We start from the raw sequence: 12,670 nt of genomic DNA, 5'->3' as shown, positions 1-12,670 counted from the left end.
AGTTTTATAAAAAAACACTTTACAGTACAGAATTTTTTCGTTTATCTTTTAACTCTTCACTAGTATCTTATTCTTATGCAGTTTTCTAAGGTCCACATTTGTGTGACAGTTTTTTTTCTATAATCTGTTTCTGCCGTTAACACCAGATTTTAGGACAACTAAGGGATTTCCTATTCTAGTCTAAAACTCATGTTGCTCGTATATTTTTTTTATTAAGTTATTGGTATGTGTTCATAGCTTTAGGAAGGAACGATACTCTGTTGCGACTCTCTTGCACCATGCCAGAGAAGCCTTTGACTGAAGACACTATGTTCTAACAGTCTTATGAAGAGGATGCTCACGGTTGTACATAATTTTCTCTATTTTATGAAGAATTTGAAGTAAGCTCAAACGTTCTAGATGAATTCCTAGAACAAAGACAGCCTTCTTTATTGATCTATTCAGCTTTTTCTAAGTTATTTGCTCTCATGCTGTTACCCCAACAAACGATGGCAGATGAAATTACTTGCTCCACAACTTCTAGAAGATATGTAGAATCTTGCCGCAAACGCCAAAGGACATACGCTTCCTGACGGAGTACAGTCCCTTTGTCCCTTCTTGTTGACAACTTCAAGGGTGGGTCTCAAGTCCAATCTTTTGTCCAGGTGAACTCTGAGGTATTATACTCCTCCATTATCTCAACATGCTCCTGTTTCTTCTGAAACAGTTGAACATTCAGTCTAACAATCTGTGGTCTTTTTGTCAGGTAGTCTTTGGCATCTAGCTCAGCCTTGGTCTTCTAGAGTTTCTGACAATATAAGTCGGGCTGAATATTGTAAAATGCAATGGTTAGATCAAAGAACATAACCCACACAGTGCTGTTTGCCTTGTATAAATAACAGTTGGTTTGTATGATGGCGACTTCAACTCCACAATGATCTGCAAACTGCAGGAGGTCCTGATAGCTGCTCAGGTAGACCAAAACAAGTCTCTAAAAGTGTTATGATGTGGGATATCAGGACAACAGGTCTGTAGTCATGCAGTACTCTTGATTGAGTATTCTCTAATACCGTAACAATGCAGGAGGTCTTCAGCTACACGATAATTGTGTTCTGGTTCAGGCTAGGTATGAAGAGGTGCTGCAAAATCACACGGAGCTGCTCTGCAGAGGCCTTCAGGACTCTTGGGCTGACACCATCTGGGCTTGGAGCCTTATTGCAAATTAGTCCCCCACCAACTCCCAAAGAAGGGAGGGTGCAGCATCATTATCTGATTTGTTTAAGAACAATCGCACAGAAGCAAGAGGGTCTGTGGCAAAGGTGGAAGATATTGAAGGATGTACTTAGTTTGTTGCTTCTGTCCAGACTACCACATGTCTGGTCCTCCCTCTGCTTGAAGCCTGTGATCTTCTTCATCTCTGAACCATCTTTAATAGTTTTCTCCTGGATCTTCCCTCCAATTTGTTCCTGTATGCCCCCTTGCTTTCCCTTTCTTTGACCTAGAGTTGCTTCTGTATACTCCCTGCCTGCCTTCCTTAAGGCTCCTTTATAGTTGTTTACTGACTTCTTTAGATCACTGGTGATCTATGATTCACTATTGATTAAGCATCTCAGGTTTATAAAGTCTCATACAAGTGCCTCATATTCTGAGCAGAGAAAAGCAAGATTGTGATCAAATTTCCTTAAAGGACGTCTCACTTACAGATATTTTCTCCATGACATTTGCATAAAACATGTCCAAAAGGTATTTATTTATTTCTTTGGTACAGCAGCTGGCACATTATTGGAATTTTAAAAGTGTAAATAAAATAACAGATTATTACCACAAATGCATTTGCCTTTTGTTGCCTGTAGCTTAGCAACAATGAAACGGATGGCATTAAAATCAGTGTCCGCAACAGCACAAGATAGAATGTAAATAGTTGCCAAATCAACACAGGTAAACTAACGAAATCTAAAGACCAACAGTTCAATGTCTAGGCTCTGTCTCTTAGTATGGCTAAAAAAACCTGTGAAAGATCCTGCAGCCATGTTTCAGTAAAACATACAGTAACACAGCATCCCTGATATTCTGGCTGGGTCCATGCTAAGGCTTGAAGTTCTTCTAACTGATTTCCTATAGAGATCACATTGCCCTTAATGCTTATTGGAATAGCTTGAACCCCCACCTCTTCTCCTTTTTCTTGCTCTGCATCCTGGGCATCTACTTTTTAGCTTAACTGAAACTAGAAGTAGTGGAACTTTTAATTCAGCCTTTGAGATGAAATAAAAGCTGTTGCTGGGTGTAAAGAAAACAACCTGCCATGGTTGCTATTGTAACACATCATAACAATTATGAAAAAAGAAGATATATTGGTAAAAAATGCTTTTAAGCTGCAGGGCATCCATCACTACATTAAAAAAAAAAAATCATAAAAAAGAAAATTGGTCCACAAGTGGAAGAGCTTCTCTTATTTTTTTTTTTAAAGAGAATTTCAGAATCAAGCTAGAAGAGCTACTTCAAATTACAGCCACCACAAGTAACTCAAATCTAGAATTTAGGTAGGTACATTTGTGAAGTTTCTGTGTTAGCCAACTCATTATAATCTTCAGTACTCATAGCAGCACTAAATAGTTTTTTTAAAAGTGTTTTGAAAATTGCATTGCTGTGAAAACTTACTCTCTCAGAAACACGTATGTGGAAAAGTAGGAAAAGTCAGAGGAAAAATATTTAAAAAGGTATGTTGTAGAGTAGCTGCAAATGAAGACAGCAAAACAACAGAAAGGCCTTTTATTAAGTGTAAATACAACAACTTTCACACGTTGCTGTGGAATATTAAAAAAGATTCTGTTTAATATTTGAAGCTATATTAACATTTCCTAAAAACTCATTATTGTTCTGTGAAGCGATGTCTGAACTGTCACGTTCTGGAGTGCTTCTGTTTGTTTTTTATTACGTCACTGGCTGGAAGTTTGCCAGATGATGGAAGAGCAGTTATTATTGCTATGGGTTACTGATGATGAGTAAAATTGCATTTTTCTAGCAGTCCTGATGAATAGCATGATGAGCCTTATATGCCGCCCTCATAACGGCAGGAAAATTACAACCTATAAGAAATGTTGCACTTTATTTTTTATCATAGAATAGGAAACTGGATTGTGTATGTTTAACAGAGGGGAAATGGTATAAATAAGGCAATTAGAGATGCAGAAAAAATATTTTCCTATTCAGCGATTAAGCTCTTGCCAGAGTTCTTGCTCAGACTTTAGATTCAGGTTCAGCTCACACATAATAGATCATCAGTACACTGCAAAAACGATCTGAAATTGAGTAAAAATTTCTTAAATCAAGTGTATTTAGCCTTAATTTGAGCAGGTAAATAAGATAGTTTGCCAATGGAATGAGTATTTCTACACTTAAAATAAGTTAATTAGATAATATGCACTTGAAATAAGACAATGCAACTGATTTTTCTTAATTCAAATGTAAGTCATCTTGTTCCATTGGCAAAGTGTTTCATTTACCTCCTCAACTTAGGATGAAATGCACTTATTTTATGAATAAAATTACTTATTTAGATTTACATTTTTTGCAGTGTACAGCACCTTTTCTCAAAAGGAATTCTGTCAGGTCTATTTTAGGCCAACAAAACTGACAGCGACTCTTGGATAGGTTTCAAAGCATACACAGAAAAACTGAGTAAAGGTCTGGTAGCCTCTGATTTAAGCTTGTTTTGTAGTAAACAGGCCTAAAATGACAGTGACCATTGACTCAGCTATAAACAGTCTACTTTAATTGATTTGTAATATAAAGTTTAATTACTTTAACTATGTGCTGCTAAGTAGTAAAACTTTATCTGCATGAAGCGCAGTTGATGGCACCAAGTTGGCCTAAACAAGCATATAGTGAGAGTAGAAAGGAAAAACTTTTTTTTTTTCAACACAATGAACCCTTTAACCACCTAACAGCAAACATGATATTTAATAAAGCTTCAGGCAAACATGGTGTTGGTACTGTGATGGTCGGTGCTGCCTTTGTTTTAAGGATCTACGGTTTTTAACTTCACATTAGAGTCACTTTGTGTTTTTTCCTGCAGGACAATGATGATATGAAGTTGGACACTAGTAAGTTCTGCTCCATATGACTCAGAAAAAAAAAAAATATCAAAGAACTAGAAGAAACAAAATAAAGGGTACTCTGAAAAATGATCTAGAAATAAGTAAACATTTCTTAAATTAAGTGTATTTACCATTCATTTGAGTAGATAAGATGATTTGCCAACGCAATCAGTATTTTTAACTCTTAAAATAAGATTAGATAATATATCCTTGGAATAAGACAATGAAATTGTTTTTTTTTTTGTCTTTTTCCATAGGCAGGGTGTTTCACTTACCTCCTCAATTCAACAAAAAATGCACTTATTTGAAGAAAAAATGACTTATTAAGATTTTTTCCAGTGTACAAGAGGGTCAAAATGTTCCTTAAGACTTCCCCATTAGGTTTGTTTTACCTGCAGCACGCCTAAGCTCCTTCTTTCAGTCTGTTTAAGCAGCAATTTTTCACATTTGGCATTTTTCTCCCTCACTCAGCTTCAATATATTGTCATCGTTGCCAAACTGGGCTGCTGAGACGGGGTGTGAATAAATCTTGCAAATGAGGTTTGAAGTGGCCTTTTCTTTTGCTGAACTTGACAAGGTTAATTCGAACGTGCGATCCACACTCCTCTGCACACTCAAGATCATTTCAAGGCCCTGATTTTCATGTGCCAATCCTGCAGAAGGAAAATGTGGGATCTGAATGTAACAGTTTGCTGCTTTTGGGTGCGCGTGTGCAGGTTTTACATAATTAGGTGCTGTGAATGGAGGGTCACATTTTAATCTGTGATATCATCTAAAGCAGCAGGCTGTTACCAGCTACGTGACTCTGTGTCCTGCTTCCTCCTCCTCAGGTACCTACTTCACGCATGAAGCCAAAGGAGCAGACGATGCGGCAGACGCAGACACAGCCATCATCAACGCAGAGGGCGGCCACACCAACTCGGACGAAAAGAAGGAGTATTACATCTAACCCTGAAAAGGGAACCCCCCCCACCACCACCACCCTTGCTCAGGTGTCCTTGTCGGCACTCAGAGCCGTTTTCCCGGGGATGGGGCAGGGTTTGACAGATTGGGATTGCTTTTTAGTGGAGTATCGGGGACGTGGAGGAGGAATTTTAAAAGAAAGGCCTGGTTTTATGCCGTTGTTTAGTCTAGTCTGCAGATGTAGATGGAATGTTCTTTGTGTTTAAGATAAAAAAAAAGTAAAATAAATCTTCAAAAAAAATCTTGGAGTAAAGCAAGTTGGGGTATTGGGGGTGGGGATGGGAGGGTGCACCAGACGTTGCCAGAAATCACTGTAGAGAGCTTCACCGTTTAACACCTCCCTAACTGCTGGTACGAAGTTTATCTTTCAGTTCCACCATTTGCAGAAAATTCTGTGCCTTGTTCTGAATTTTTTTTTTTGTTCTCTCCACACTCTGCATCCGTGTTGATCATCATTTGCATCACCTTGTTGCTCTTTTTCATCTTTTTCCTCACCAGTCGTTATTATCTGTGTGCTGTCGGCTTTTGTATGAGGGTAAAATTACACAGCCACTTTATTCATTTGTCTAAGTGTGTCTGCACACACGTTCGACTCCTCTCCTGCATAGAAAACACTCTCTCCAGTAAACTGTGATTCGTCTCAAGCCATTCCCTCTCTCTTGTTCCTTTAAGTTTCAGAAGAAGTAAGGCATGGTGTGCTCTATGTGTGATTGTACAAAAAGCCGAAACCAGATGCAGGTTTGTTTTATTGGTTCCACTACCACCGACACCCCTAAAAACAAAAACAGAACAAAGTATATAAGGACTCCTGGTCAGTTTGCCCCTTCAATCCTCTGTTCTTTAACTTTGTACCAATGTGTTGCAGCAGTTTTCCTTTTACTTCTATTCCACACCTAGAGACAAACAAATTCACATTAATTCACATAAATTGTTGGGAAAATTCTCAAATCTCATTATTGTATTTGTTTTAAATCTGATCCGTGTTTGGGATGACTGATCTTAGTTGTTGTTTATGGTAGAGATATGGGGCTTTCTCAATTCACGAGAACGCGAGTACATACTCGCGTTCTCGTGAAGTCCGTTCTTGGCGAGAACGCAGGAAGATCGGACTTGACGAGAACGCGAGCACGCAAGCACGTATGTGTATTGGAACAGAAGCGTACTCGTGACGTCATCACATGCAAAGTTCTGTAGCATTTCTTTTACAGTCAAAACTATTTATTCCCTACACAAAACATTTTGAAAACAATATTTTTAATTTCTAAAGCTTAAATAACATTAAAAAAAATTACCGAACCGCAAAAAACCGCCATCAGAACGAGCGGTAGTTCACACATAACTAGACCGAGAGAAGTGCACTACAGACGGGGTAAATTTAGCCCTGGCTGCGGTTACCCTCGGAGGTCTGCTAGTCACTCTGGTCCGCTCAGCGTCGGACTTTTTTTTTTATTTCGCACTAACTCTGTAAACAGACCACACAGGGAGGCTTCAATGTATAATGTTATCGCCTCCAACGATTTCAAAACGTACTTTTGAAGAACAACATCAGCAGAAAAGGGAATGTTTAACTTAACACTGAGCGCTGTCTCGAATCAAGCTGCGGCCGCGGGGCATTCTGGGGAAGCGGTCAGTCTGAAGAACGCACAAGTCTGCTCTGATGCATGCTCGATAAAGAGGGCGGGGTGAGAACAACATCTGGAGATTTGATGGGTTCTCGATCTGGCGTTCTTGAGAATTGGAACGGTACTCGGGCTGAGGCTGATGACGTGTCACGAGTACACGAGCACACGAAAACGCTCAAGAACACATATTGAGAAACGCCCATGATCTCCTTCCCAGACACTAGACACTCTGGTTACCATGACAACCTTAAATTTGAGCTTTCAAAAACATTTGAACAACTTTTTTTACCCTGACATTGCCTCTCCCACACTCTTGAAGAACAGCTAAACCTGAAGTGTTAAGTTTAAAATCTTAAATATGTATCTAAGTATTTCTTATATTTATAATCTTGTTTGCAAAGATGTTTTTTTTTTTTTATATTCAATTTGTTAAACTCTGAAATGAAAGCCTAGTTATTCAACAGCATGATTAGAAGTTTGAAACCTTGGAAGTGTCACCAATTCTAGCAAGATATTTTAATTTATATTTTTTCACCAATGTTGTTTTCATTATTTTCTCTCTTTGGTGTAAACAGTGCAATCAGAGAGTAGAATTGGGTCAGTCAGTTGTTTGTATTTTACCTTGGATTAATTCTTTTTTGTTTTACTCAGTAACTATTACCAAAATTAGTTTTTTTTTAATCCAATCTAAAGGTGCCAAAAAGCAAGCTTTGGGCCTAAACAACAGATATGTGCTAAGATTTTAGCGTCAGCTGAGCTAGGCCACAATACAATAAGAACTGCAAATCAAGAGACCAAGTGTTGTTCACTGAGCAGTAAGACAACCGAATCCAAACCACAACAAGGCTTCTGCTTCTTCTGCTAAGATCATTCTGAGCTACTGAATGGGGTGTAAACAAAACTGAATCCCTGAGTTTCTCTTTTTCTAATCCAATTGCTGCTAAATATTATTAATCAAGAACAGGTCATGAGAGAACATGAAAACTGAAACATTCAAGCCTCACTACTGTAAATATCTTAAACATACATTTTTCATAAAAAAAAATATCCCTGCCCTGTCTTTGTACATTGCAGGTCCAAACAGAACACAAGACAAACAAAGAAGCCCATCCAAGTTCAGGGATCAGTTCCACGAAGCAGGTGTAATGAAAACTCTAAGTTTTCTAAACCTGAAATCAGAAAACTGGGTTTTGCATTTCACAAAGAGAGTTTCCTCAACTTCTGTTTCAGTCACCGTAGTAACCTGGTCTGCAGCAGTTTTTGTTCAGTAAACTCAGAGTGTTTTATTTGGATGATAACATCTGAAGCAGCTGCAAACAGACACTGTATTTACTGTGTGAAGGAAGGTTGAATCAACATGAGGAGGAACCCTATAAGATGATGACAAGGTCCTATCTATTAGAACTACAATTTTAGACTTAATTTTCATATGCTGCCAGATGATTTTACCTAAATAGATCTACCATTTAAGAAATAAACCTGTAATGTATGGCAAGCCTTTTTGGTATATATTCGTTTTACTGAATACATATTCCTGAATACGCATTCCTCGAGCAACAATCTTCTCCTTCGCCATCTTCCTCTTTTTTTCTTTTAAACACATTCTCCTTCTTTTTTTTAATTCCTTATTTAAATCTCTAGTTCCAGAGGGGTGAAATAGGTATTTCCTGCTGCCTGCTGTCATGGTGATTCGTTAAATTGGGGCTTCACTGATAATGGCTTTTCATACTTGTTACGCACGTGTTCAAGTCTGTGCTGACCTGCTATGAGTTGATTAAACTAATGGCAGCTTTTGTGAAACCGAAAACCCAGAGTTCCCGATCTTAGGCCAAATCTATTTAGAGTTGTGGATTTGAATCTGAGCTCGTTAAACCTGCTTTGTGAAACCCCAGGCCAAGATGGATGTTGTTGCCATTTGTAGAATACACACTGACAACTGCAATAAGAGGTGGATCGCAGTAAGGTGATCCCCTGTTTAGGCTAAGGTGGTTTGTTGTCTTCTAAATTCTCAAGCCCTTTTTGCTTTTGCTAAATTATTGATATATTATAAAGATCTTTGTTTTATTTTGCTTGCACTTCTTACTTCTATAAGTCAGAAGAAGACAGACATTGGTGTAAATCAGAAAAAAACCCATATATATCAATAATTTAGCTGAAAAGAATAAAAGTTATGTCAACAACTATCCATGAACCTTATCTCTTCTTTAAACATGAGATTGAGCCATTTGATTGGAATAAGAATAAGTCATTCTTCAGGATTTACATTTGGGTAGAAATGTATGGATAACTGTATATTACCGACGTCCCATTGCAGAAATTCCTTTGCAATGGCTGAGATAGAAATCTGGGTAATGAAGACCAAAACTCACTGGTACAAAACGGTGAAGGAGCAAAATGACTAGAAACCTTAACAGATAAAATTATGTATTTTTTACACATCATAACCTTCGCTTTACCCTTCATTTGCTGGCATTTCTTAATTAAAAGGTTTCCCTTTTTTTCAAAATTGTTAAAATGCCTTTACATACCAGCTTTTATTAAATTTCAATATTCGGTTTCAGGTTGTTTGGCTTTCTGTTAAATGGGGAGAAAAGAAAAATCTCTTTAGTTGGTGAAAATATGGAGGGAATATCTTGTTTTAATCGTAAAAATGAGTAATATAAGTACTGGATGCTAATGCTATGTACATTAGTTAAATTAGTAGGAAGGACAGACTTACCAGTTGTAAAATAAAACACCTATAAGTCTTTAACTCATTAAAGCTTGAAGAACCTTAGAGGATGTTCATCTCTGGGTACATATATTCTCATAAATGCAAAATGTAAATGAAGCCAGGAGAATCACACCTGTATTGTACACTACTCCTTACTCAGAAATATCTTTTACAACTTACTAGAAAAAAAGCAACTCAACACCTCTTTTGAATCTGTTGCATCACACTCACTGTAAGATCTGCCAAATGGAGAGGGAACTGAAAGGCGCTGAGAGACGCATCACTCGCCCCATCTTCCTCAATAACCACTGTTTCCTTTGTCCCAGCAGCTTTTGAATGCTTAAATACTTCACACGATTTGCATGTCTGTATCTTTGCTTGAATCAGTTCAGCTTCAGCAACTCCTACCAAAACTGAACCAGAGTCAGTTTTGTTATGCCAGCTGAGGCACGCTGAGTTATGCCAAAAGTCATTGTTTGCCTGTGATATAACTTCCTACACATGATGTGTTCCATGCTGTTTACCCATTGTTTGCATCAGTACCTTGGCTTGTTAACAATGCAGAACTTCCTGGAGTTCTGTTGTGATTATTTTGTGTTCACACAGCAAGCAACACGTTTGTTATTTAATGAGTCCAGAACAGATGTGGTCGATTAAGATGGAGGTTGAGGTTAGTATTGGCATCTTCCACTGGGAATATTTTGCAGTTTTGCCTCCTGATTACACATATTGCTTTAGATGTGATTATCTGTATGAATGACATGCTAATTCTTGGAATTTAATCTTTTGTTTAATTTTTTTTTTTGTAGGCATTGATGAGTTTGTTGATTTTGGCTTAGCAAGACAGGAAACAATTATACATATAGGCTCAAATATATAAACTAATGTGATTGTGAAGGAAAGTTGAGTTTTGTTCTTCAACAGGCAGGTTTGTAGTTGTTGGCTAACATTTAAACTTCCCAAAGACATCTCTCAAAATGTGATGTTATTTTGGGATTTGTTTATTGCCAGTGCCCTTTAGGTGTTAGAAAATGCTTACATCTCTTAACGTTTTGTGTCGTACAAGATTGCAACTCAGATTAAATGCTTCTATGGACTGAGTTGATTAATGTATCGCACCTGAAACAAGTAAAAGATCACTGTAGGATGCTTAAGTCAAAAATATATCTCATCTTTAATTTAGGCCAGAAAAACTTTGATATTGAGTCTGAGAATAACTGTGGCACAGCTAATATCCTAATATATATTGCTAAACAAAAACAATAATTGTTCAATTTCTGTTTTAAAGATATAACATCACTGGTGCATGATGTTAAATTGCTACAATTCGGTGTGCAACCTTTGTCTTTATTAGTTCTATTTTCCTGTGTTTGCTATCTCACGTTGATAGTTCTCTTGCACTGTTAATATAACTACTGATTTTGTTCTTGTTTTATGTTAAAGTATCATTTCATAATCAGTAAAGACTTAGTGTACATAAATATCAGTCAAATCCGATGAAAACTTTAAATGAATACTACTTTTAGAATATAGTTTGGGAAAGTGAAAGATTCCTGGTGTTGCTTGCCGTGTGTCCTTTTATCCGCCACTTGTTCTGACCTATAAGCATTACATTGTTTTTTTTAATAATGTGAAATACGTTAGCTGTGGAATAGCTTTAATATATCATCATCGTGCATGAAGACGGCCTTTAGGCTTTCTGTGTGGAGGATTCAAAGCAGAAGTTTGTTGCAAAGAAATGGATGAGGTCTTTCTGAAATTGGTACAAATTTAACTTTCTTTAAACATTCCCCGTATGTGCTTGGAAATGTTGTTTGCAGCCTTAGAAAAGAGCAGTCAAATTAGCTGTAGCCGAGAGTTTCATTTTGAGCTTTTTTCCACTGGACGTGTAAATATTAGTTACACACGTTTCATGTGCTCGATTTAAAATGTCACATATAAATCACCGCCATGTTCACACTGTATGCTGACGACACTGTTTTGTGTTTTTGTGTAAACTGGATGGGTGGGGGGGTTGGGCTAAGGGTACTGACTAGGTTAGATGTTTCACGGTTCTGGTGTCTGAATAAAAAAATGACAAACAATTTTCCGACTGGTTATTGTTGCTTTACGGATCACAGAGCAGATACCACTCCATCTATCAGGCTGCAAGTTAGTGATTTGTATTCCACAGTGAGCACTCTTTTGCTTCCATGACCAATGGCAGCTTCCATTTAGATCTATTTTTGAGACATACTTGTCAATACAGGATAGGAGAGGGATGTTTTATTCTCCCTTTAGGCTGATATTATGAAAAACTGTTTTTTTATTTTCCCAAATTTCTAAAATATAGAGAAATATCATATGCTTATGTTAAATTATTTACAGATTGGAGTAAATGACGCATTAGGTTACTGATTATGTTTGATTTTTTTGGATATTTCCTGTAAATTAAAAAGAATGCACCATGTGTATACACTGTAACTGAGGTAGTTCCCCGCACATTCGGTTTCTTTGATAACGTCCTGTCTCAGGTTCATGTCTTGCTGACCGATGTGACTGCATCTCAGGTAGAATGCAAAGTTTAGGCCCCACCTGTCGACACCATCAAGGCATGTACAAATGCAACCATCAAGAAGTGCAAACACATTCTTTTAAGGTCCAGAATTGGTGAGGTGTTTTGCATATACAGTATGTTGTACATGTTTTATGTATTTTTTCTTAATATTTGGTGCACTGTATAAATGTGTTAAATATTGCTTTTTTTTTTTTTCTTTTTTTTACATTTGTTTATTGGAATGAAGCAGGATCAGAAACGTGTTGTGGCTGTACTACTTTTACTTTGAACGCTCCACCGCCTTTTCAAACTTTAAATTCCAAAAAAAAAAAAGGTTTGTTTAACCCAGTTCTTGTTTTCAGATTGTTCCTTTTGTCTCTCTGCTGTACTTGAGAAAAATGTAATGTGTATTAATGGAGAACAGGAGTTCCACATTCCCATACACATTTTGTATTGGTTCATAAATAGACATTTTTACAAAACAATGAAGAGTTCTTGTCTTAATAAAAGAGAAAAGATATTAATGTCCTAAATTATATGTGTCAGAAGTTTTATTTTAGATCTTTATGTTATCAGGGTCTGAAAAACATACATCAATGGAAGACGTAGAATTGAAGAAGGTAAGTCTCAAGCCTTTTCTAACTTGTCCACAATTCACCGTTGAGGGTGTTTTCCTATGTTTAAATCCAGATAACTAATTTATTCATGCTTGGTGTTTAAAAAGGTGTACACTTGAGATTAGGGGTGTGCAAAATAATCG

The 12,670-nt window shown here is 37.2% G+C and overlaps 1 protein-coding gene across 6 annotated transcripts in view; it reads left to right on the top strand.

Annotated features, from left to right (window-relative positions):
• Positions 1-8,731, top strand: part of cadm1 (cell adhesion molecule 1) — a 622,928-nt gene extending 614,197 nt beyond the window's left edge. For all 6 annotated transcript variants that reach the window (XM_015370204.1, XM_015370203.1, XM_015370201.1 and 3 more), the window contains one exon: positions 4,907-8,731. In XM_015370204.1, coding sequence (XP_015225690.1) covers positions 4,907-5,025 — 119 coding nt within the window. In that variant the 3' untranslated portion in view covers positions 5,026-8,731. The remainder of the gene's footprint in view (positions 1-4,906) is intronic.
• The last annotated feature ends 3,939 nt before the right edge of the window (positions 8,732-12,670 follow it).

Source organism: Cyprinodon variegatus, unplaced genomic scaffold (genome assembly GCF_000732505.1).
Source record: "Cyprinodon variegatus isolate N-32 unplaced genomic scaffold, C_variegatus-1.0 Scaffold43, whole genome shotgun sequence".
Lineage (NCBI taxonomy): Eukaryota > Metazoa > Chordata > Actinopteri > Cyprinodontiformes > Cyprinodontidae > Cyprinodon > Cyprinodon variegatus.
The sequence above is the reverse complement of the archived record's forward strand: the minus strand, read 5'-3'. Positions and strand labels throughout refer to the sequence as shown.